This window comes from Salmo trutta, chromosome 17 (assembly GCF_901001165.1).
Source record: "Salmo trutta chromosome 17, fSalTru1.1, whole genome shotgun sequence".
In the NCBI taxonomy this organism is placed as follows: Eukaryota; Metazoa; Chordata; class Actinopteri; order Salmoniformes; family Salmonidae; genus Salmo; species Salmo trutta.
Window position 1 is genome coordinate 27,635,084 of NC_042973.1, and position 25,677 is coordinate 27,660,760.

At 43.1% G+C, this 25,677-nt stretch overlaps 1 protein-coding gene across 7 annotated transcripts in view; it reads left to right on the forward strand.

Moving 5' to 3' along the window:
• The window catches only part of LOC115151980 (myocyte-specific enhancer factor 2A), a 130,918-nt gene that overhangs the window by 60,113 nt on the left and 45,128 nt on the right, over window positions 1–25,677 (forward strand). For all 7 annotated transcript variants that reach the window (XM_029696371.1, XM_029696372.1, XM_029696373.1 and 4 more), the window contains exon 4: window positions 8,395–8,598. In XM_029696371.1, the coding sequence (XP_029552231.1) occupies window positions 8,395–8,598 (204 nt within the window). The remainder of the gene's footprint in view (window positions 1–8,394; window positions 8,599–25,677) is intronic.

Sequence of the window (25,677 nt, forward strand, 5' to 3'; positions counted from 1 at the left end):
AGCATAACACCTGTTTCTGGGTGGGATCTAAATAGCAGTCCAGGGGTGAGCAGACTCATGCCAGAGCATTAGTATCTGCACTATCTGTACTGACCTGTAACATCAGGAAAAAAGGAAAAGGAAGGAAGCAAGAACGTAGATTCAGGTTGTTTCTGATTGCTGAATTGACAAGCTGGGAACCCTCTGAAAACTTGCGGCTTGTAGAGTAAAGTGTAGAAGGGAAATACACTTACAGTACTGTATTGTTTTACAGAAAAGTACAGGCGTGGAGACACACACTGCTTAGTCATTTATGTGTGTGTTGTCTTTCCATACGATTCTGAAATGTCACACTTCATCTCCCATAATGGTTATCAGAACTGCCCAGGCGCTACCATTACTGTGGTTTCGCTGGCTCAGCAACAGAGACTCTTCTATGAGAATAGGGCACACTGTGAATACACTGGGAGTGCTGCTAAAATGAAGCTTCACCATGGTAATGTGATGTGTGTGTATCTTCTCTCCATGGACCTTGAAACACAGTGTCCTGTCCCTGGGGTGTGCTCCTAACCAAGGGGAAACGACCATTAGCATACGAGCTCATTGTCAGAAGACAATTAGAATCGTTATCCATGTGGCTTCACTGCCAGCAATCCATATTCATAGCGTTAAAGTGAACGAAGGCCTTAAGTAGGCTCATTAAATAGCGTGGTAATACAGGACGCTGCGCGCGGGGGGGGGGGTCTTCTCATATCATCACTAGAAGTGCTCTGGAAGGGCTGTTGACCTTTCACGATTTATGGCAGCGAGTGTGGCATGGGCTGGGAGGTCTGTAATTGCACTATCTATCAAAACAAATGGATTAGACTCAAGAGCCCATGCAGGAATGAGCTCAGGCAGAGCACGTAAAGTGTGTTATTTCTAGGATGTTTCTTTGATTACCTTTGGATTGACTCACCTATCGATTCTCTAAAATGTAATAATAGCCAACGTTTTAGCCAAATCACCTTTTAATGAATAGATGTAGATTTCATAACCATAGCGTTATTTTATGATGCTCACCCTAGATCCCCTTGGTTCTACTGTGTTCCTTCTCTTCATCCACTAGGTGTATGAAATATGGAGGCTGAGGTCCTGTCATGAGTACAGTAAGCTGGTACAGAGAACCCACCCCGTCCTAGACACCAGTCCCGGAGTGTGGCCCTTAGTGCAGACAAAGGGAGGGAGAGAGAAGCTTCAGCTCAGCCAGCCTCACAGAGCAGAGCAGCCTGCCTGACATGCTAATTGAAAACCTGTGTAAGGGATGAATGCTATAATGGAGCTGGACAACAGGATTACTGTGGATAGATCCATCCTCAGCTCAGCACCACCCTACAATTACAACTCCTAATGATAACACTCACCTGTCTCATTTAGACAGTCTGGCTGGATAATTGAAGAGTAGGGGAATGTTCTGAGATGAATCCCTGAGGGCGAATCTGGCTTAAGTACGCTCACATGGCCTGATGAGAAGTGCCTTGCAAATAGAGAAGCTCTCTGTTGTGGCTTGATTGTGTTGTGATGGTCCTTGCCTCATGAATAGTACAAAATAACAACATGAGAGCCCATGGAAGAGCCGAGAAGGACTTTTTAGCAGCAGCATGTGTGGGGTCTCCCTCCCAGTGAAAGGTACAGAGTGGCCTTGTTTAGTTGTGGAGTGGAGTGAGGCTGGCTGTGGCTGGCCTAGAGAGCTCTGCGTAGCTAGCTCCTCATGTCTAACGACGTCCTCTGGATGCCATTAAGCAGGCTCACCGGGGGTAATTGCCCAAGTCATTAAAAGTTTGATGATTTTCCTGCTGGGTGGAGGGTTGCCTGCCCTTGCTGTGGCTCACTTTGGATTTGGCTTTGGCACGTCACATGCTCGTGGGCACAGTGCTGCTCTCTCCTTCTCTCTCTCTCTCTCCCTGTCTCTCCCTCTCTCACCAGGGAAGCATCGGAGCACATCACTATTTTTCATCCCTTTCTCTCCCCGCTCTGAAACTCTGAAAGCTCTCAGGCCAACTCCGTTCTTTTTTGAACAGGTCAAATCCATGTTGATAGAGAATGGAGAGAGAGACAACAGGGTAGCAGCTGTATGTGAAACAGATACTATTAGGTTTTCTTTGCCCATATTTAAATATTAGCAAGAGGTTAGTGAGGGAAGTTTAGTGGTCTGCTCCTGTTGTCAGGTTAAAAAGCAGAGACAATGTACCCATCAGGAGCAGAAAAACTGTAATGACTGTAATGATTAAAATGACGTCCAATACTAAACAATAATTACATTATTTTTCTAGCAGCAGTCCTCTCACCGGCTCAGCCGAGTTGAATAGTGAAATTGTTCAACGAAACTCTATACATACACTATCAATGTAGACCTAGCAGAAGAGCTTGAGCGGTGGGCTCATTTCATGGAGTTTAATGGGAAGAATCTTACAGTTAGGTTTCAAGGTCAAGCGCAGCTTGCTGGCCAGACATCTGGGTGCTACGGTGGTCCATTGGAATGGGGGACTTGTGGATGTCCGTCCCCCTCGTCAGAGCTGATCCAGCTCTTCCTTCATGTCCAGTGACAGGACATGAAGGAAGGCCCTGTGCCTAGTACTGTACTCTAGTGCTGCACAGCCAGGGGGCCCGGGTCACTCTCTCAGCTGGTGCCAGGGCGCACAGATGGACAGTGATAGATTACTGTTGAGAGTTAGAATAGTAGAATACGCAAAGTACAATTTCAAAATTTGGTTGTGCATCAGCACCCACTATGCTGTTTACTTTCTTCGTCTACGTCATGCCGCTGAGTCTACCTTTAACATGTCATAAGTCATGGCACAATGTGTACAATTGCAGGAAATTAACTTTTAAACTTAAATTCTTCTCCGCTGTTAAGACAGGGGCCAGTAAAATGTTTTGCCCGCGAGGTGGGGAGGCCCCAACAAAATCTTGATTAGGCCCCCAGAAGGCTAGGGCTGGCCCTGGCTACTGGTATAATGCATTGTTAAGAGAGTTAAGTAGTTTCACTGCACAAATAGATTGATTGCACAAATCAGTTGAATGAATGTGTGGGTATGGACGCAGACCTGTGAGCAACTGCGGCCCCTCATCAGGAGTTCAGATTTATTGTGGCTCCACCTCCATCAAAGTTGCCCATCCCTAGTCTACATGATCCTTTCATGACAGAGCAAGACGACCATGCACTGTTTGATCACTGGCAACACATTCTTTTCAGTACAGTAGGTCATATACAGTACCAGTCAAAAGTTTGGACACACCTCATTCAAGGGTTTTTCTTTATTTTTACAATTTTCTACGTTTTAGAATAACAGTGAAGACATCAAAACTAAAAAAGGGTTAAACAAATCAAAATAGATTTGAGATTCTTCGAAGTAGCCACCCTTTGCCTTGATGAGAGATTTGCACACTCTTGGCATTCTCTCAACCAGCGTCGACTGGAATGCTTTTCCAACAGTCTTGAAGGAGTTCCCACATATGCCGAGCACTTGTTGGTTGCTTTTCCTTCACTCTGCGGTCCAACTCATCCCAAACCATCTCAATTGGGTTGAGGTCAGGTGATTGTGGTGGCCAGGTCATCTGATGCACCACTCCATCACTATCCTTCTTGGTCAAATAGCCCTTACACAGCCTGGAGGTGTGTTGGGTCATTGTCCTGTTGAAAAACAAATGACAGTCCCACTAAGCGCAAACCAGATGGGATGGCGTATCGCTGCAGAATGATGTGGTAGCCATGCTGGTTAAGTGTGCCTTGAATTTAAAAAAAAACACAGACAGTGTCACCAGCAAAGCACCTCCACACCATCACACCTCATCCTCCATGCGTCACGGGTGGAACCACACATGCGAAGATCATCCGTTCACCTACTCTGCGTCTCACAAAGACACGGAGGTTGGAACAGAAAATCTCTAATTTGGACTCATCAGAACAAAGAACAGATTTCCACTGGTTTAATGTCCATTGCTCATGTTTCTTGGCACAAGCAAGTCTCGTCTTCTTATTGGTGTCCTTTAGTAGTGGTTTATTTGCAGCAATTTAACCAGGAAGGCCTGATTCACACAGTCTCCTCTGACCAGTTGATGTTGAGATGTGTCTGTTACTTGAACTCTGAGAAGCATTTATTTGGGCTGCAATTTCTGAGGCTGGTAACTCTAATGAACTTATCCTCTGCAGCAGAGGTAACTCTGGGTCTTCCTTTCCTGTGGTGGTCCTCATGAGGGCCAGTTTCATCAAAGCGCTTGATGGTTTTTGCGACTACACAAAACTCAAATGAACTTATCTTCTACAGCAGAGGTAACTCTGGGTCTTCCTTTTCTGTGGCGGTCCTCATGATGTAACGTCTGCTTCCAACTCACACTCTCAAACACGTAGATCCCCTGAACGCAGCTCACTTTCCAGCCCACTTTCCAGCTCACACTCTCAAACACATAGATCCCCTGAACACAGCTCACTCTCCAGATCCTGAGAGTGACCTGAATTCTGATCACCTGTTTACACACCTGTATGTTATTATCACACACTATTTAGTTCAGTTCTTTGCACTCCATCATTGTGAGATATTGTTTGTTTTGTGACACACTTCTATTTGGAGCTCTGTGTTTCCGTAATTTCATCCTCCCGTATATAAAGTTTTTGCCTGCTTCATGAACGACGCCTATTGCCTATTCCCTGCCTGTACTATAGCCTATTGGATTTCCTGTTATCAACATTACTAGCCTTTTCCCTGCCTGTACTGATGCCTTTTTGGACCCCTGTGTATGACCTTCTGCCTGCCCCTGGACCCATCTACCTGCCTCCTCCTGTGGTCCTTTACAATAAACACCTGCTGCGCCCTGCGCTTGGAACCAGCTCTCTGTTTCCCATCGTGTTCATTACACATGAGAGACAGTTTCATAATTGAAATTCTTCCATATTGACTGACCTTCATGTCTTAAAGTAATAATGGACTGTCGTTTCTCTTTGCTTATTTGAGCTGTTCTTGCCATAATATGGACTTGTTTTTTTTTACCAAATAGGGCTATCTTCTGTATACCCCCCTACCTTGTCACAACACAACTGATTGGCTCAAATGCATTAAGAAGGAAAGAAATTCCACCTTTTTTTTTTAACAAGGCACACCTGTTAATTGAAATGTCTTCCAGCTGACTACCTCATGAAGCTGGTTGAATTAATGCCAAGAGTGTGCAAAACTGTCATCAAGGCAATTATTATTTTATTTTTGGGGGGGGGGGTGGCTACTTTGAAGATTCTCAAATATAACATATATTTTTATTTAACACTTTTTTGGTTACTACATGATTCCATATGTGTTATTTCATAGTTTTGATGTCTTCACTATTATTCTACAATGTAGAAAATAATAAAAAATAAAGAAAACCCTTGAATGAGTAGGTGTGTCCAAACCTTTTACTGGTATTGTATATAACCACTTGACCAAGCTAGACATTCTATTGATGTCACATCACTTTTCCTCTTCGTTCGTCTTCCCGCATTTCATTGCTGATTACAGTTGTCAACGGAGAATTTTGGAACAGCAATGCCTGAGACGTGCACTTCATAGGATGAGTGGTGGAGTCATGAAGGAAAAGTAGTTGGAGAAAGTTTTCTATGAGGACAGAATTAGCACCCCCAGCACGTCACTAGCAATGAGAGAGAATCTGAAAAGGTCAAGGTTTTCAGCCAGGCTCATAGTCAGTTGAAAAATCCTAATATAATTACTGTCTGTCTGGTAGGCATTGTGTGGGATATTATAATAACCTTATGAAAGGCTGCAAAAACATGGAGAAATAGATGCATTTTAAGTTCAGAGTTTAGAAAAGTTTAGTCATTTTCTTGTTTCCATATTTGCAGTTGAATGTTTGGTAGAGAGTAATAGTAACACACTAGTAACTTGTGGTACTCAAAAGAAGTTTGTTTCACATGATTTATAGTGGATACCACTTTCTCTGTCACCGTGAATTGCATGAATTAGACAGTACATTAACTGAACATAATCATTACACCACCAAAATTCTTGACGAACCCATAGAATGGTGTCTGTGTGTGTGGGTTTCTTTGCGAGCCATAGGAAAACACTACCTATAGACTAGCCCACGTGAACTCAAAGGGCCTTGTGGTTTTCCACTGAGAGGGGTGTCAACCCAAAGGCCCACGCCTTAGCAAGGTCTCAACTGTGCGGTGTAGGGTACTGACTCTCATTACACATGCAGCTTGTTCTCGCTGCATCTAAGATATTAGTCGATGATCAAAATGTCGCTCATTGTACATTAGTATGAAGCACAGTATCTGGGCATGTTGTTTGACATTGTCTGTATTTTATTCTCTGATAAGAGAATACAGTACAGAAACCATTTCAGACATCCTACAGTATCTCCAGTCAGTGAAAGGATACAGACAGTATACTAGAATAGGGAACACTCCTCTTTAAGAGCAGCTGGCTCTGCGGGGGCGATCCAGGTCTCTGTGCTCCTCTGGGTGAAATGAAGCAGGAGCCTGGGTCAGCGCAGCGCTGTGGCCCTGCTACTCCACTCAGCACACTGAGGGCCAGCCCAGCCAGGTGGAACAAAGTCCCAGCCCACCAGTTCAGTTCACTCACCTAGGGTTTGCTGCCTGCTTCCTGCTGAAAGGTGACGTCTCCCTCCCTCCGTGGCTTAGCTTAGCAGACACACTCATCTGCTAAAAGGCTGTCAATTTGTTAATTATTTCCCCACATGACAGTCAGTGCTTTCCAGACGGTTAAACAAACAAACAAGTAAACAAGCAAGCAGCTCTGAGGAGGAGAGTGAGTCAAGGGAGGTCAATGTCAGGTGGTTTGGCTTGTCATACGCCGACCCATTAACCTGCACCAGGAGCTACTGTAGCCTACTGTACTATACATTGTAATAGTCAGGTCTGATGAGAACAGAGTGGGGACTGGTCCTCTGTGGACCAAGGATACAGAGACGGCACATACCCTTGTCTGCCCTCATGCAGCGTATTGCCTCCACGGCACAAATAAACACTATGACATGCACAAAAGCAATGGATAGAGAAACTGCTCTCCAGCAGGACTTGTATTTATCCATATGTCAAAGGTCATTAACTTAACATGTTCTAAGACTTGCAACTCATGCATTTACACTGTGTCACTTTAGGAAATGTTATTCTGGTATTTGGTTTTGTCATCATGTCCAAAACGGACATGTGGAAAGCCCTGTGTGTCTCCCAGAGTTATAATGGACCTGTGTAATTACCTGTAGTGTGGAACATTTGAAATTCATTTATCACAGTTGAAGTGACCCCACTGGCTCAGTTGAGACAGAGAAGCTATACAACTCATAGGATTATGTTGCATTATGCCATTTTAAATGAGGGTAGGCACAAGCTGTGACCAATTAAAGTTGAACAAAGCTAGCTCATCTGCCTAGCTCCTCTTAGTAGGTCAGTGAAATTGGTGGAAGTGAATACAGACACATTCACTCTGCTTTGGCCTGAAGCACAGCTTTCACTGGCATATCCATAGAATAGCTCTCAATGTACTGTAACGGAATGCACTTTACATGATGCACACTGTGAGGAAGATAAGCTTGCATAAATGCTATCGAGGAGGTGTTTCACATAAACAACATTACAGAACCGCTTGTACAGTCTCAAAGTACACTGCCTGTAAAATATACCAATGGAAGAACATCTGCATTCCCTGTTTCCCTGTTTGTCTGGATGAGGTTTTACAATGATAGAGGGTCATAGCATACATTACTGCATAGGCAATAAAGCAGTGCTACATAATGACGTGTGTATCGGGTACAGGCAACCACAGATACAGAGCTGAAGAGATGCAGGACAGAAAGTCTGCAGAGAGGGTTAGGTTTCAGTACCCCTGGAGTGATGCATGACCTACAGTCCCGCCTGTGGGCTCGTGTTACAGGCAGAGTGATGCAGGGGCAGGGAGGGACCGCTGTCAGTACCGTACATGGAGTCAGGAGCTAATGTAATGTATGGATTCCTGTTCCCAACGTCCTTATTCAGCTTACCTAACCGCTACATGACTTTATACTGCCTGACCTCTGGCCTGCTAACCAATCACACCAGCCTCATATCCTCACTGTAGTTTTCCTAAAGGAAAAACGTATGACTTCTGAACTTATGACTTCTGTATTATGAGAGATGGAGATAGGAAAGTGTCTTATTATTAGTTCTGAAACTGTGCTGCTGCAGCCTGACCCCTATCCAACCAGTAAGAACACCCCCAGGCTGCTGCTCAACATCATTTCCAATTCTGTTTAATCACCCTCTTTTATACATGCATACTAAATATGTGTGGATGTATCTATGCATATTTTCTGAATTTGAATAGTAATTTTTTTATCTGATTTTGTTCTGTGTGTAACTGATGATGATGGTCACTGTCTCCTCAGGTTACCTTCACGAAGAGGAAGTTTGGGCTAATGAAGAAGGCCTATGAGCTCAGCGTTCTATGTGACTGTGAGATAGCCCTGATCATATTCAACAGCTCAAACAAACTCTTTCAGTATGCGAGCACAGATATGGACAAGGTCCTGCTCAAATACACTGAGTACAACGAGCCCCACGAGAGCAGAACCAACTCCGACATTGTCGAGGTGAGTTGGCTTTACATTTTCACTGTATCAGGGCAGGAAACCATGCATATGCTTATGCAGGAAAAAAGACAATGTTTGGGCATTAGAGACCGAAGGGCTTGTAACAGTTTCCTTCTAGCCACCAGTCAGATAGGGCAGGGGACATCTGCAGCCTATGATAAGTTGAGCTTCAGTTCAGTCCAGCAACCGACAAGAAAAATCTACCGCTGCACAGGCCTACACTCAGTAGCTGTCCAACCAGCATGGAAACTGTTTCCCCCAGATACTGTACTGTCTATACCTGCATGGATGAATCCCAGAATCATTATACCACTGTTTAAGACAAAAAGCCTATACTTTACTCAGATGTTAGCTTTAATTACATAGCATTATGTAATGAACATACTTTCGAAATTCCTGTTGGCTCTGAGAGTGTTGGAGAGAATTCCGGCAGCACTTGGTCTCCCTGGCAGCTAGTGTCCCTCTACATGCCCAAACACTCACAGAAGAAGAAGAAGCCACTTGTTATGCCAGCCTATCAAATTTGTCGGCCAAGAGCATCACTGCAAAGAAAATGGGGGAGATTGTGGATCCATTGGGATCCAAATCCCTCCCACTGACGCACTTATTGTTTTTAAACCTATTCAGAATCTGTTTTCTGAAGCTAGTGTCTTCACTCTTGACTAAATGAAAAACAAACACATTTATGCCCAGTTTAAAATTCATGATAATAACAATAAAAGTGCTTTATTTGTTTTGCAAGCCAATATTTAAAGTAGACACAGACTATGTCTTGTGTTTCAAGTTTGACTGAGTTGTTTTCATTAATCAGGACAGACATTTCCCTGGTTTCTGCACTGCTAGCTGCATCGTAATACACTTGTGTTTTCACTGGCAGACTTCACTCAAACATACCTTATTATTAATCTGTCCAACAGAGAGACTTCATGAGTTTAAAGAGCATGATGAATACACAAATTCCAAGAATCCCACATTTTTTTAAAGAAATTTCACTTAAAGAAATTAGTAAAATTGCATAAAAGGAGTCAGCTGTGCCGGGTATATTTTGTTCATGTTACTGCTGCTATTGAATTACCTGCTTGGCAGAGCTGCAGAACAGTGCTCTGGCATCCAGCAGCCTCAGTCCTCTATCAGGGGTCCTATGCTCTCTCCCTCTGAGCTGAGATGGGTCTCACCTGCATTAAAAATAAATGGACACACTCCACCCTTATGTAACAGTGACACCATGTTTGTTTTCTGTTGTGACTTGGGAGTCCTTGTATTTATCAAGTACAAAAATTGTTTCTCATAGCTGGAAGAGGATTCATTGTTTGCTATTTGTTCCTTGTTTTCTTTTTGTAGAGATACCCATAGAGATTCTACAGTATGGTAGTGTGTGTCTATTGCTACAGTATTGTATATTGTTGATGTACGTGTCAGCTGTATCTTGTAATTGGCATGTACTGTACTCAGTACGGCACACAGTGTCATCTCTAGGGAGCACTGCCAACGGTCCATCACTAACTCAAGTGTAGTACATGCTGGTGGGGATCTGTTAATTTCCCACGTAGCCCCTCTAGCCATCTGCAAGGATACTGCCCTGCTCTTGCTGCACGAACGAAAGGCGAGAACAATGCAGCGTTGTCCCTGCTCACTCGGCCAGCATCTGTGCAGATATGTGCAAATCCCCCTTGCCCTGCTGGCTATGTGGCCAAGGTTCAGAAGTGAAGAAGCAGAGCAGAAGTAACCAGGCCTGTCCAGGCTCCACTTTTGAACATTTCCACACAAGCCACCATTCACTGGTCCAAAAAGTGCTGCAAACGTCAGAGCCGTTAGATAGAGCTCAGTGTCTGCTATGGGCTTATCTGATATAGCCCAGGCTGTTGGCTGCATCTTGTTGTGGAGTGTTCTTATAGAGAAAGCCAGACAGCCTCTTCAATAAATGACAAAGGATGCCCTTTTATTCTCACAGAGCACAGAGATTGCCTATAGATGTCTGCACTTTTAACCATGATCTTTATCATTAGAACACGGACTACCCTTTCGAAAAGACAAAAACAGAAATTGTATTTGTGCCATGATATGAATGTCTATATGGTTGGCTGACTGCTGCTTTCCTATCGGTGTAGTCAGTGTCATTGGGATATAGGATGACTGCACTCCTAATGAGCCATCTCTCTCTCTCTCTCTCTTTCTCTCTCTTTCTCCCTCTCTCTCTGTGTTGATGTGTCTCACATGGAGACACTTACCCTGACACTTATCTAAATGTATAAATTGCATTAAACTGATAATTGCCACACAAACAGTTATTTGCTCATCTGCCTCGCTTGAGAGACCAAGCAAATCCTTTCTGAGTTTTCATTGGGCAGCATACGGTCCAATTCCATGTGCAAAGCCAAATCAAAGGTCACATTCCTGCTCAGTAGTACCATCTATAGATAAAGGCTGGGCCTTGCAGTGTGGGAGAGCATTTGCCATGTTTCCCACAGATGGATGTATGCCTGGGGCACAGTTTGATAGCCCAGTGGAGAGCTATGGACTTTGTCTTAAACTTGGCTCTGCTGTAGATACCAGAACAGCAGGCTCAGAGCGCTGTGCTTGAGCATGAATGTGTGTCTGTGCATGAGTGTATGCGTGTGTGAATCAAATCAAACTTTATTTGTCACATGCGCCGAATACAAGTGTAGACCTTACCGTGAAATGTTACTTGCAAGCCCTTAACCAACAGTGCAGTTCAAGAAGAGTTAAGAAAATATTTACCAAATAAACTATTGTAAAAATAAAAAATAATAAAAAGTAACACAATAACATAACAATAACGAGGCTATATACAGGGGGTACCGGTACCGAGTCAGTGTGCGGGGTTAGAGGTCATTTAGAGGTAATTTGTACATCTAGGTAGGGGTGAAGTGACTATGCATAGATAATAAACAGCAAGTAGCAGCAGTGTACAAAACAAATGGAGGGGGGGGGGTCAATGTGATAGCCCGGTGGCCATTTGATTAATTGTTCAGCAGTCTTATGGCTTGGGGGTAGAAGCTGTTAAGAAGCCTTTTGGTCCTAGACTTGGCGCTCCTGTACCACTTGTCGTGCGGTAGTAGAGAAAACAGTCTACGACTTGGTTGACTGGAGTCTCTGACAATTTTATGGGCTTGCCTCTGACACTGGATTGCAGGAAGCCTGGCCCCAGTGATGTACTGGGCCGTACACACTACCCTCTGTAGGGTCTTATGGTCAGATGCCGAGCAGTTGCCATATCAGGCGGTGATGCAACTGGTCAGGATGCTCTCAATGGTGCAGCTGTAGAACATTTTGAGCATCTCGGGACCATGCCAAATCTTTTCAGTCTCCTGAGGGGGAAAAGGTTTTGTTGTGCCCTATTCACGACTGACTTGGTGTGTTTGGACCATGATAGATCGTTGGTGATGTGGACACCAAGGAACTTGAAACTCTCGACCCGCTCCACTACAGCCCTAGTGATGTTAATGGGGGCCGGTTCGGCCCGCCTTTTCCTGTAGTACACGATCAGCTCCTTTGTCTTGCTCACATTGAGGGAGAGGTTGTTGTCCTGGCACCACACTGCCAGTTCTCTGACCTCCTCCCTATAAGCTGTCTCATCGTTGTCGGTGATCAGGCCTACCACTGTTGTGTCGTCTGGAAACTTAATGATGGTTTTTGAGCCGTGCGTGGCCACGCAGTCATGGGTGAAGAGGGAGAACAGGAGGGGACTAAGTACACACCCCTGAGGGGCCCCAGTGTTGAGGATCAGCGTGGCGGATGTGTTGTTGCCTACCCTTACCACCTGTGGGCGGCCCATCAGGAGGTCCAGGATCCAGTTGCAGAGGGAGGTGTTTAGTCCCAGGGTCCTTAGCTTAGTGATGAGCTTCGTGGGCACTATGGTGTTAAACGCTGAGCTGTAGTCAATGAACAGCATTCTCACATAGGTGTTATTTTTGTCCAGTTGGGAAAGGGCAGTGTGGAGTGCGAATGAGGATGTGGATCTGTTGGTGCGGTATGTCAATTGGAGTGGGTCTTGGGTATTTAGGAGGATGCTGTTGATGTGAGCCAGCCTTTCAAAGCACTTCATGGCAACCAACGAAAATCCCTCCAGCTCTATATTATCCGTGTCGTTGTTCTGCCACGACTTGGTGAAACAGAAGATATTACAGTTCTTAATGTCCCGTTGGTAGGATAATCGTAATCGTAGGTCATACATTTTATTTTCCAATGATTGCATGTTAGCAAATAGAATAGATGGCAGTGGGAGTTTACTCGCTCGCCTACGGATTCCCAAAATACAGCCCGATCTGCGTCCTCTTTTCCTCCGTCTTTTCTTCACGCAAATGACGAGGATCTGGGCCTGTTCCAGGGAGAGCAGTATATCTTCCTCGTCAGACTCGTTAAAGGAAAAAACTTCTTCCAGTTCATGGTGAGAAATCCCAGTTCTGATGTCCAGAAGTTATTTTCGGTCATAAGAGACGGTAGCAGCAACATTATGTACAAAATAAGTAAAAACACAAGTTACAAACAACGCAAAAAAACTAACAAAATAGCACAATTGGTTGTGGGTATGTGGAACGTCAGCCATCCTCTTCGGCGCCATCTTAATATGTATGTGTGGGTGTGTGTGTGGTGGTCTGAACTCCAGCAACACTCCGGGTGACAGGTGAACTATTGCATGAAAACTCCCTTTGTGGATCACGTCCACTACTCCGTTTGATTAGAAGTGTCCACGCTTCAATCTGATCCCATCTGCGTCTCGCCTTTTAAAGACCCGGCTTACAGAGCAGCCTTTTATTTACTGAGTAGCTATGCTGGATAGATTGATTCGCCGTTTCCTTTCCTCAGAGGTTAGGTCAAGCTTGTCTGGGTCTGTAAGGGCTTTATAGCAAATATCTTGCCAGAGCAAACTTCATTTGTTGCAATGTCGTTTTCCTGTGCTGAGTGAACATGGGGACAAGTAGAGAATACAATTTAGCTCATTTTATTTTCTTTACAAACAATTTGCAGTGGGCAACCTGTGAACCTTTTATCTGACTGATGTACAGAGGATTCATCAAACCTTTTATCTGACTGATGTACAGAGGATACATCAAACCTTTTATCTGACTGATGTACAGAGGATACATCAAACCTTTTATCTGACTGATGTACAGAGGATACATCAAACCTTTTATCTGACTGATGTACAGAGGATACATCAAACCTTTTATCTGACTGATGTACAGAGGATACATCAAACCTTTTATCTGACTGATGTACAGAGGATACATCAAATGCAGGTCAACTTGAGCAAGATCACTGCGATAAAGAAACAGATAGACTCCAGCTTGCATACTGTATGTCAGACTACCCTGTATAGTTAGACCATTGCTGTTCGTGTTGGGTGCTGTGGCAAAAGTCCTATAGTATAGTAGCTGTTGTTGCTTCTCTTATTGAATTTAATTTGTACCATAAATGAAAATGCTGCTGTAGGTAATTAAAATAATCAAATCATCCCTTCTCCTCTTCCTTCCCAACGGGAGATAATGAAATCTTCCTTTAGCTGTTCTATAACCTTCTACCGTTATTCTGAGTACAGACAGCTCACTGTCTAGCTGAGAATCCTTAAAATCAGGAACGATCACAGGAACGATGTGGCGTCCATCTGTGCTTTTCTTTAAAACATTTCAACACAATTACTGTTTGCAGCTATGCTTGGATTAATCAAGTTTGCATTTAAATGAAATTGACATGGACTGAACACATTTAAAGTAATCTCATAAAATAGGGGATGTGGATATAATTGAATGGGATTATACAGCTGTAATAGTTTAAACACGAGTGGTAGGCTACACTTTAGTCCATTGGTATTTATTAGGATCCCCATTAGTCCATGATGGGAATAATGGCTTTAATCAAATTTGGAGCTGCAGTTTTACTCAAATACCATGCCTGGGCTTGTAAAGAGCTGGACTACAATGGATATAAAAAGTTGACATTTTGCTTCTTCTTTTTTTGTCTTTTCCCATGCCCATCTTCTGGAGTAAACAAAGCTAGAGCAGTCATACGCAAATTCACATTTATCTCTGACATTAGAGAGGCCGTATTTGTTAAATGTGGTTTTGGAAATACAACAATGTTCCTCATTGTTGAGTGTTCTATAGATAAAGAGCTCATTCAGCGATAGAAAATTAGCGTAAATATTACTTGCATCATCTCCATAGATTTATCAGTATTGTTACTTTCAATGATCATCTATTATTATGAATGGCACTCACTATTCAGAATGATAATCCAATAAGATATGTAAATCCTGACCATTTCATAATGTCAGGTCTATTGGGTCTGTTTTTCTCTCTTTACTCCACTACTTTCCATTTGAATCATTCCACTCTTTCACTGCTTATAGTAACCGCATTGGCAGTGGATCATGAAATAAATGCCTCTGACATATAGAAACGACTGTATTTCCTTTTTAGAAAAGAGCGAGTGTATCCAGGATTTGCGACAGGAGGTGTTTATGTTGTCAATCAAAGCCAGTACAGTGATTAAGACTCATCTCTGTCTTAATGAATGCAAATTGGCACATCTGCTATGGTGGGCTAACTGTCCAGACTGTTCAATTAGCCTGATTGATCAATTATCTTCCTCCCGGTGCTTCTGCGGAGGATGTGACAGGGAAGAAAATTGTCAGCACAGAAAGATCGACAGGAGGAGAGGGAAAGGAAGCCCTCTGTTCGAAACCCTTCACTCTACCCATCAAAATACGGATGCTTTATTTGATTAGGCAAAAATGATGATGGAATTTCTTTCATTTTATTATAGTGGAGCATTCAATTTAATGATGTAGTCCTCAAATAGACGTTGAATTGTGGAATTGAAAATCATGGAAATGTTCTGAGTACATTTCTGTGTAATGATATTAGATCTAAAAAGAGGAAGAATCAAAAGACTTCTGTCTTGAGCACTTTGCCACTCATAAGAGGTGGACCAGAGATCAGAGGATGGTTATCACCACGTAATAGATGCATTATATTACACATAAGTGGACTTGATAGGTTAATGGATGTCACTTTCAATCAAGATGAAGGGGTCAGGATGTGTAATTACTTAAGTGAGTAATGAGTCAAATTTCAGGTCAGGTTGACACCGTGCGACAAAACAATTAGCAATCTCATTTACATGTTTATTGCTGGTGTTTTCTCCAATTCTCAATTGCTTGAGGAACAGCAGGAGGATATTTTGTGTCATATATAAGTTGCTCAATCTGAGTCTTGGCACTTTACCTGATGTATTCCTTTCATTTGGACCAATGAATCATGTTTCTCAGGCAGTGGACACCAGATCTCGTGCAACAACGTGACATGCTGTGTATTTATGCACAACACAACTGCACTTCAGTGGCCCACATAATGCAGTAATTATATGATGGAAACCATTGTCCTTTCATTTTAGTGTCTGACTCCAGTTTGAAGTGACCCCACCAAGGCTTCCCACTAGTTCATACTCTTATAAACAACTGTTCCTCAAGTATAGGAATTAATCATCAAAATGATTTGCTTTCTAGTGTGTTATCTTCCTGGAATATTATGAACATAGCCATGTTGGCTTAGTGAGTAAGCAGATTTAATAAACATCATAGCCCAGTGGTGAAGGCTCCTTCTGTGGACTATCAGACACAGATTCAGGCCTGAGTGCTGTGTATCTCTAATTGTAACATTCCAAGATAATGGGGACAGTCACATGAGGCTCTGGCTGGCACAGAGAGAAGCTTTCACCACTGAATCCTCTCAAACATACCACTCCTCTAGAGGGGCTGGCTCTCTGGAACAGATAGAATGTAGTGCATACTATGAAGTCTGCTGTAAACATGCACCTTACAGTATTTGTCTCAGTAAAACAAGAAAGCTGTGATAAAATTACAAGCTACAGTTTCAAATTGAATACTTAGTTTAAATTTCAAAGACATTTTGTGCGAGTCGTGAACAGTCAGTAATCACCATACTGTATGATAATGTGACAAAGTGTTGCATCGTAGGAGAACATGGAGCTGCCGTGTGCTGAGGAGATTCATCTGCCTTAAAGTTACTGGCATCACACATGGATTATGGCACTTACCTCACGCTCTAGTGATGTTACTGACTCTCCCAATCCTGGATGATTAACCAAGTTTGAAAGATTAATCTAAAAGGGGTCAGGGGCCTAATTTATGTTTGATATGCACAGATGACAACACAAATGAAAATATTACATTTTAATTGGCAAGTGCTTAACTTAGCGACTTGACTTTGGGTTGGCCAGAAGCCAGAATCCCTCTGATCCACTAAAGCCTTGTTTGACATTTGAGATGGCTGAAGGGTACACATGGTTAGCTGCACTGGCTCGCCTGCGTAAGGTCGCTCTGAGGGAGAATCTAAAAGCCCACTTCCTCTGATTAAAGCATGTTTTTACTATACTTATTCTTATACCACTAAATAAAACTCTCACTTTAACAGAGTAGCCATACAATGTCCACACTATACATCAGGGTTACATACCACTGCCTGCAAAGTGATATAATCTGGCAAGTTTTCAAAACCCATTGGGCATTTCAAAACCCATTGGGCAATACTCTCTTCCTCAGTTTAAACATCTATCTAACAAAGTCATTTAGACAGTCTCAGCAGCCTTTTTATCTTTATAGTGCCATGATTTAATTGTATATTTACCCATAAATTGTACTTTAACATATGTCGGGATTAGTTTGCATCATGGTCTCATTTCATTTCACTGATCATTGGCACCACTTGGTATTTTCTTCATCTGTTTTCTTCAGTAGTACCTTCTCATTCATACTGTTATGTCGCTGTAGCTCTCTCTGAGCACCCACAATGTTAGAAATAGATCTTAAGCTAAGACTAATGTCAGTTCTATTGACATAGAATTATTGAATTAAAGTAGATTTAGGGCATTTATGATTTATGAACTGCTGATCCCAATGTTAATATTCCAGCAGCAAACCAAGTATGTACCTTTTGGTCTCTCAAGCTCTATTAAAATTACATTCATTTGCTTTTCCCTTCTTTTTCATAACCTATAATACATCAAATAGTTTCTACCTATGCCTGGTTTGTATGTTTATTCCAGTAGAGGGGGTTTGGTTTAGTGGAGTACACTTCATGTTGAGATAGTGTATTGTAACTAATGCTCAGCTGAGTATCTGATAAGGTGTATTGGCACATTGTCTTTGAAGCCGTCTCTGTATTGATATATTTGTTGCAACCGGATTCTCTATGGAATTGGTCTGTAATGAGTAGGATATGAATAGAAGTGTCCATTTATCCATGCATTCATACTATAAAGACTGAGGCTGTCAGTGTCTGGGAATGTGCTCTGCATTTGTCACTGGAAATGAAACTGCACTGAGTGCAAGGGTCAGTCCTGAACATGTTTGCTTGGGCTTATCTGTAATCATGTAATACAGAAAAAAAACTTTTGATTTTGTTCTAATGCTCATATTAAAGTAATGGATTTGTTTTGAAAAACAAAGCAAATGGCTAGTTTCCTATTACTGTGCTGTGTGTATCCAGTTCAGTTCAGTGCAGGTGCTTAAGTATTGCTGTGGATTCCAGGAAAGGTCAGTTAAATTAACCTGTACTGTCAGTCTGCACTTTCAAAACAAACACATTATTCTGAGCAGGCCAATGAGGCCATGGATATATCTGCAGGAAAGTGTAGTGATGAGCCACCTAAAAATAATCAAGGAATCACTAATGTATACAATGAAAGCAGAAATATAAGTGTTTTTATTTAATCAGGGGAGCCCATTGAGACCAGGGTCTCATTTTCTATGGTGCCCTGGGGACCTATAGGTTACAATTAAAAAAACTACAATTTCAACACCATAATAAATGTTTACATTTAATCAAAACAAATGCGAATTCTCATTTAACAAATTTAACATTAGACTTCTACACTGGCCTATCAATAATAGCTCTAACCTCGTAGCTGATGATTATGTCGTGAGTGTTACTAGTGGCATACGTCTGTACATTCTGCCAAGTGTATAAAATACAAGATAAAACACTGATCTACTTTTGTTGATGGTGGTTTCAGGAAATATGCTTGGCACTGCAATTCTCTTCCACCCGAGGCATTTCATCTGCTTCCACATGTGAATAGGGTGGAATACTGATATGTTGAGTCTGATTTCTAGTAACATACACTGTACTTTATTACTACATGAAGAAAAATGTCACACACACACATACACACATAAAAACAAGTCAAGTTGTTAGTCAGGCTTTGTTGAACAAACGTTTCTGTCATTCTCTGAAGAGAAGCTAAAATCCACTTTTCATATGTTTTGATATATCTGGATACACTTTTCAGAATTGTCTTTGTAGTTCTAGATGACAGAACGTACCTTTTCCCATGTACTGAGGTGCAGTACACATTCTGGTTGAAAAGCCATAATTTGCCATGCTGAGTGTAGGAGTACTAATGGTGTTGTAGCCAGTCTCCTGCTGGGTTTCAAAGTTTATAGGACAAGGACTCCATTTCCTCTGGGCTTTCACTAGAAAAAGGGTCACCACTCTCTTTGGAGTTTTTTTGCCTTCTATGAAAGCAACACTTGTGATCATTTTTATGCAAGTCTTTCATAGAACATCCTATTTCACACCACATTTATGAAACAAGCCGTGAATGGACTATAATTGTCTCTTTTTCCTCATGTTCACTATGGCTTGGTTGCTGTGGAAACCCATGTTAATGTTTCAGAAAAACAGGACACGGCCAGTGAACAAATAAATCTTCCTCAGTTTATCACAACCAGAAGAGTCCCATTAAAGTGTGTGCATGTGTGTTAGCCCTTTGCCCCTGTTCTTCAACAAAGCCCCTGCACTCTTCACTGCGATGGTTGTTACCAGGTTACAGTCAAGAGTTTTTTGTTTTCATGCTTCATTGACGTCAGAGCTTCTTTTCATCCTTCACTCTGAAGTGTGATATGTATTTTTCATTTCAAAACTAGGTCTTCTTGGAGAGGGTGAAAATAAAAGGAGAGAGAACAACAAAAGACCCCCAGCCATTGCAGTCCCCTGTAAACATTACTCTCCAATGACACTAATGAGCCATGCTCTAATCTCAAGTGCTGGAGCACTGCACTGGCGGCTTTGTACAAAAAACACTAGCACTCATTCAGAAAGGAAACAAGAGAGATGACACGAGTACATGTTTTTTAAACTGAATGACAAATTACACTAGCATTCTGGCTCTTTTTTTGTGAAATAAACATTTATCTCTGCTGTTCATCTGAGTAGAATTTGTATTATGTTGCTTCTTTCTCATGTACAGTGTCCTTGGGTTAGAAAAAGGCTCCATATGAATGAAATGTATTACTAGTGTTTCAGTGGTTTATGTTCTTAGGTGTGTACAGATGTGGGATATTCCCACTGATGGTTTTTGCTGTTAATTAGTTAACACAAACACTCATGTGTTAGATTAGAACTGGTTGGTGTTGGTGTAGTTCTCTTCTGGTTTCTTGCTGAACCCGGTCTTGAGATGAGAGAGACACAGATCCTAACCTGTCCCTAGGTTACCTGTCTCCTGGCAGGGGGACAGACCCTACTGGGCTGGATTACCTGGCTCATCATGGCCTGAGTCTGAGCAGCAGCATGAGTAGCAGCATCCCACACAACCAACACTATACTTAAATACACCAAAATATGTGTTGCCCAAATAATGAGCTATCTGGGGTGTTTCTTAACCTATTAGAACCCTTTAACTTTGTGCTACACGCCACAGGGACCTACGCACAACAAAGGCCATCCTCTTGATCTCGTGCTGTCCTATGGTTTGATAACCTGGAAACTATTGATGTGTGTGTCTCTAACCATCTCAGTATTGTTTTAAAAATTCTTCCTCCTCCTCTTAAAAAGTCTGTCCCCACTCTCTCTGGCATCATTAACTCCACAACTGTTAATAAATGTACTGAAGCTTTTAAATCCCCTGCTACTGATCATGTTCTTTCATCACACTCATGATTTGCTGAACAGTTTCAGTGACGTGTCAGACTACTTTAGACTCAGTGACACCAGTTAAAACCAAGAATGACCTGTTTGCCAGTCTCACCTTGGTTAACACACTCCTGCCTTAAAAAGGGAATTTAGAAAGTCTTAACGTAAATGGAAGGCCTGCAAACTTCAAGTATTCTATGAGATAATGAAACATCTCCAACACTCAAATACATGGTTTATTGTAATTCAATAACACCAGGAATGAAGACCTTTACAGTAATAGAATTCTTTGCTTTCTACAGCACCTCATTGTTCTGGCAAATGTTTTCTATCTCGACTATGAATTACATGTTGCTGACATCATCCCATAAACACTTGAATGATTCAACATTGCCATGATATGTGATTCCTCGCTGTTTTACTTGATTCAAATGTCTTAAGTGATGCATTCTTTAGTTTCTAGAGGCATGCCACTGATTAACTGGCACAGGCCTACCATGGCTTATGGTAAAACTCTTTAAGAAGGCCTAACTTGTAATGAAAAGTAATGCATTACATGTCACTCAGCAGCAACATGCAACACAATGTTCATTTCATAGCCACTTTATTATGCGTTTATGTTCATGTAGGAAGAGCTACACTCACAGCCTTACCAGGCACATGTCAGTCAGAATTCATCAGAATACATAAAATAGGTCAGACATGAGCTGCCCTAATTTGGTTTGAACTACACTACATTACCAAAGGTATGTGGACACCTGCTCGTCAAACGTCTCATTCTAAAATCATGGGCATTAATATGGAGTTGTTCCCCACTTTGCTGCTATAACAGCCTACACTCTTTTGGGAAGGCTTTCCACTAGATGTTGGAACGTTGCTGCGGGGACTTGCTTTCATTCAGCTACAAGAGCATTAGTGAGGTCGGGTACTGATGTTGGGCGATTAGGCCTGGCTCGCAGTCGGCATTCCAATTCATCCCAAAGGTTTGATGGGGTTGAGGTCAGGGCTCTGCAGGTCCGTAAAGTTCTTCCACACCGATCTTGACAAACCATTTCTATATGCACCTTGCTTTGTGCACGGGGGCATTGTCATGCTGAAACAGGAAATGGCCTTCCCCAAACTGTTGCCAAAAACTTGGAAGCACAGTATTGTCTAGAATGTCATTGTATGCTGTAGGGTTAAGATTTCTCTTCACTGGAACTAAGGGGCCTAGCCCAAACCATAAAAAACAGCCCCAGACCACTATTCCTCATCCACCAAACTTTACAGTTGGCACAATGCATTTGGGCAGGTAGCGTTCTCCTGGCATCCGCCAAACCCAGATTTGTGCGTCAGACTGCCAGATGGTGAAACGTGATTAATCACTCAAGAGAACGCGTTTCCACTGCTCCAGAGTCCAATGGCGGCAAGCTTTACACCACTCCAACCTCTGCTTGGCATTGCGCCCGGTGATCTTAGGCTTGTGTGCGGCTGCTCAGCCATGGAAACCCATTTCATGAAGCTCCCAACGAACAGTTCTTCTGCTTATGTTGCTTCCAGAGGCAGTTTGGAACTCAGTAGTGAGTGTTGCAACAGACAATTTTTTATGCTTTATGCTTCAGCACTTGGTGGTCCCGTTCTGTGAGCTTGTGTGGCCTACCACTACACAGCTGAGCCGTTGTTTCTCCGAATCCACTAATTTGAAATGGTGTCCACGTACTTTTGTATTTAAACTCAGCAAAAAAAGAAATGTCACTTTTTCAGGACCCTGTCTTTCAAAGATAATTCATAAAAACCCAAATAACTTCAGAGATCTTAAATGGAAAGGGTTTAAACACTGTTCAATGAACCATAAACAATTAATGAACATGCACCTGTGGGACTGTCGTTAAGACACTAACAGCTTACAGACGGTAGGCAATTAAGTTCACAGTTATGAAAACTTAGAGGCCTTTCTACTGACTCTGAAAAACACCAAAAGAAAGATGCCCAGGATCACTGCTCATCTGCGTGAACAACTTCCCAAGTTACATCAGGAACGCACAATCCCTCCATCAGTGCTCAGATGGAGGGATTGTAGGCTGAGAGAGGCTGGACTGGGCTTGTAGGCCTGTTGTAAGGCAGGTCCTCACCAGACATCACTGGCAACAACGCCGCCTATGGGCACAAACCCACCGTCGCTGGACCAGACAGGACTGGTAAAAAGTGCTCTTCACTGACGAGTCGCGGTTTTGTCTCACATGGGGTGATGGTCGGATTTGCGTTTATCTTCAAAGGAATGAGCGTTACACCGAGGCCTGTACTCTGGAGCGGGATCGATTTGGAGGTGGAGGGTCCGTCATGGTCTGGGACAGTGTGTCACAGCATCATCGGACTGAGCTTGTTGTCATTGCAGGCAATCTCAATGCTGTGCGTTACAGGGAAGACATCCTCCTCCCTCATATGGTACCCTTCCTGCAGGCTCATCCTGACATGACCCTCCAGCATGACAATGCCACCAGCCATACTGCTCGTTCTGTGTGTGATTTCCTGCAAGACAGGAATGTCAGTGTTCTGCCATGGCCAGCAAAGAGCCCGGATCTCAATCCCATTGAGCACGTCTGGGACCTGTTGGATCAGAGGGCTAGGGCCATTCCCCCCAGAAATGTCATGGAACTTGCAGGTGCCTCGGTGGAAGAGTAGGGTAACATCTCACAGCAAGAACTGGCAAATCTGATGCAGTCCATGAGGAGAAGAGCAACTGCAGTACTTAATGCAGCTGGTGGCCACAACAGATACTGACTGTTACTTTTGATTTTGACCCCCCCCCTTTGTTCAGGGTAACGTTATTACATTTCTGTTAGTCACATGTCTGTGGAACTTGTTCAGTTTATGTCTCAGTTGTTGCGTCTTGTTATGTTCATAAAAATATTTACACATGTTAAGTTTGCTGAAAATAAACGCAGTTGACAGTGAGAGGACGTTTCTTTTTTTGCTGAGTTTATATAGTGTACTTTAATGACAGTCATGCCACCATTGGAGCGCCCTTGCCAAGTTTGTGTTTACTGTCTATTGTATAGCTGACATGAGAGACCACAGTGACCAATATGAACAGAGGAACAATGTTGATGATTAAGATGAAGGCCAAACCATGAGCCCACCCGCATGTTCTCTACTGACCTTGTGGTCCCTGTAACAGAAATGTGACCCTTATTTCACATAGAACGGCTTCTGTATGTTAGCTCCGTTGGGCAACAATCAGCTTGCCCCCGTCCGTCCGTCAGTCCGTCCGTCTCACCATGGGCAGTGTGAGACCTACCCCTCTACCCAGGGGTGAGGACAAAGCAGAGCACAGCCAGTTGGGAGGAGAAGGAGAGGGGTTAGCTGGCATCATACCACCCTCCCCTGCCTTGCCTAGCTTAGTGAGGAGGTGGGTGGGAAGGGAGGGAGGGAGGGGTGCTGTGGCTCAGATTAATGAGGCCAGGTCTGTGGTCTGGGTATAGAGTGTTGCAGAACATACTTCCTGCTGGCATATCCTGCCCTCTCCCTCCGCTGTGCGCCCCCTGCCGTCCACGCCCGCCCCAGCCCTCCACACCCGCCCCAGCTCTCTACGCCCGCCTTTTTGGAACTCCTAATTGTCCTTATGAATATTTTAAAGGTGAGCAAGTATGGGAGTTGAGGGCGGGGGTTTGGTTTCAAGGGCTCTGACAGCTAATGATCCACTCTGTGGGTGCAGGAAGAGGGAGACAGGGAGAGAGAGAGAGGTTGAGAATTAGAGAGCGGGGGAGGGAGGTGGGAGCAGGGAAAAAGATGTTAAGTGAACTTCTTGTAGTAGTAATAGTTTGTTTGGTGAATGGTTGATTCTCTTTTTATCTATAATGTAATTTCTTCTCATCTAAAATATACCCACATGGTGCTCTATAGATGTCTAGTTGGATGTAATGGAACGTGTTCGTCTCATTTGTTCCCAATCTTTTAAAGATGTAGATAATGATGACATTGAGATGCCTTTATCCTCAATTTGGACTTCAATTCCCAGTTGACTAAATTGTCTGAAAATATCCAAGCCACTGATTGAAAGTATGTTCTCTTTGACTGTGGCAACTAATATCTTTGCCACGTCCGTTATTCAACAAAGTCTCTGAGCAGCTGCCTGTCTCTCGGAGGGAATGGTATTGCTCTCTGCTGTGCAATTTATTCTTACTCAATAATATAGCGGCTATATTTATCAAAGTGACAATCTAGCCAGTCAACCACAATCATTTTCTGCTCTACTGTAAATTGAGCTGACCTGAGACAGAGGCTTTCTCCTCCCTGTCTGTCCTTTAGGGACACGCAGACCACAGCTCAGTCAGGATTACTCTACTTTTATATCTGCATGTCTTACTCTGTTTGGTGTATCAGCTCGGAGCTAACCGTGGTCTCACCATTGTCCTGTTTTTGGAGAGGATCAGACTTTAGGATATATTGTTTTCCAAACAGCTGCAGTCCGGTCATAATAACCTAACAAAACACAGTCTGTCCTGTACAACTGAGAAGGACCACCTCCTGCTGTATTTCCTGTCAGACAATGGGCTGAAGGAGAGGAAGGACATGCATGGGGTCATATCCTGATATCAGTTAGATCACTGATGATGTGGAATGGTCATGAGATTAAACCAGATATGTCTGGGAATCAAAACCAATTTCCTTATCTAGCCCTCCCTACTCCCATACTCCCAGACCAGTAATATGACCATTGCCAGTGTATAGAAAGGAGAAGCTGTTAGGGCCCTCGGTAATGGCATACAGTACATACAGCCACTAGCTGGAGACTTCACGAGAACAACCAACATACCCTTTTCCCCCTCAAGTGAAATCTACATCACCAAAGGAAAAATGGGAACATGCTCACAGTGAAAGACTTGTCTCTTAAGATGTTATATAAAAGCAAAAATATTTGTGAGCAGATAAAAGCCTTGCTATCAGCCGCCTCCCCATGCTGATTTTCAACTGTGTTCACACTCAAAGAGGCCCTTTGATAACCACATTAGATGGAACGGGCCGGACACAATGGTGATGTCATGAGGATTAGCACGCTACCTTGCTTAGTGCGGCAACGGGCACAACAGCGAATTCACAACACTGCAGGGGGAGCAAGGTGGGGACACAGTTGAAATGAGGTGAG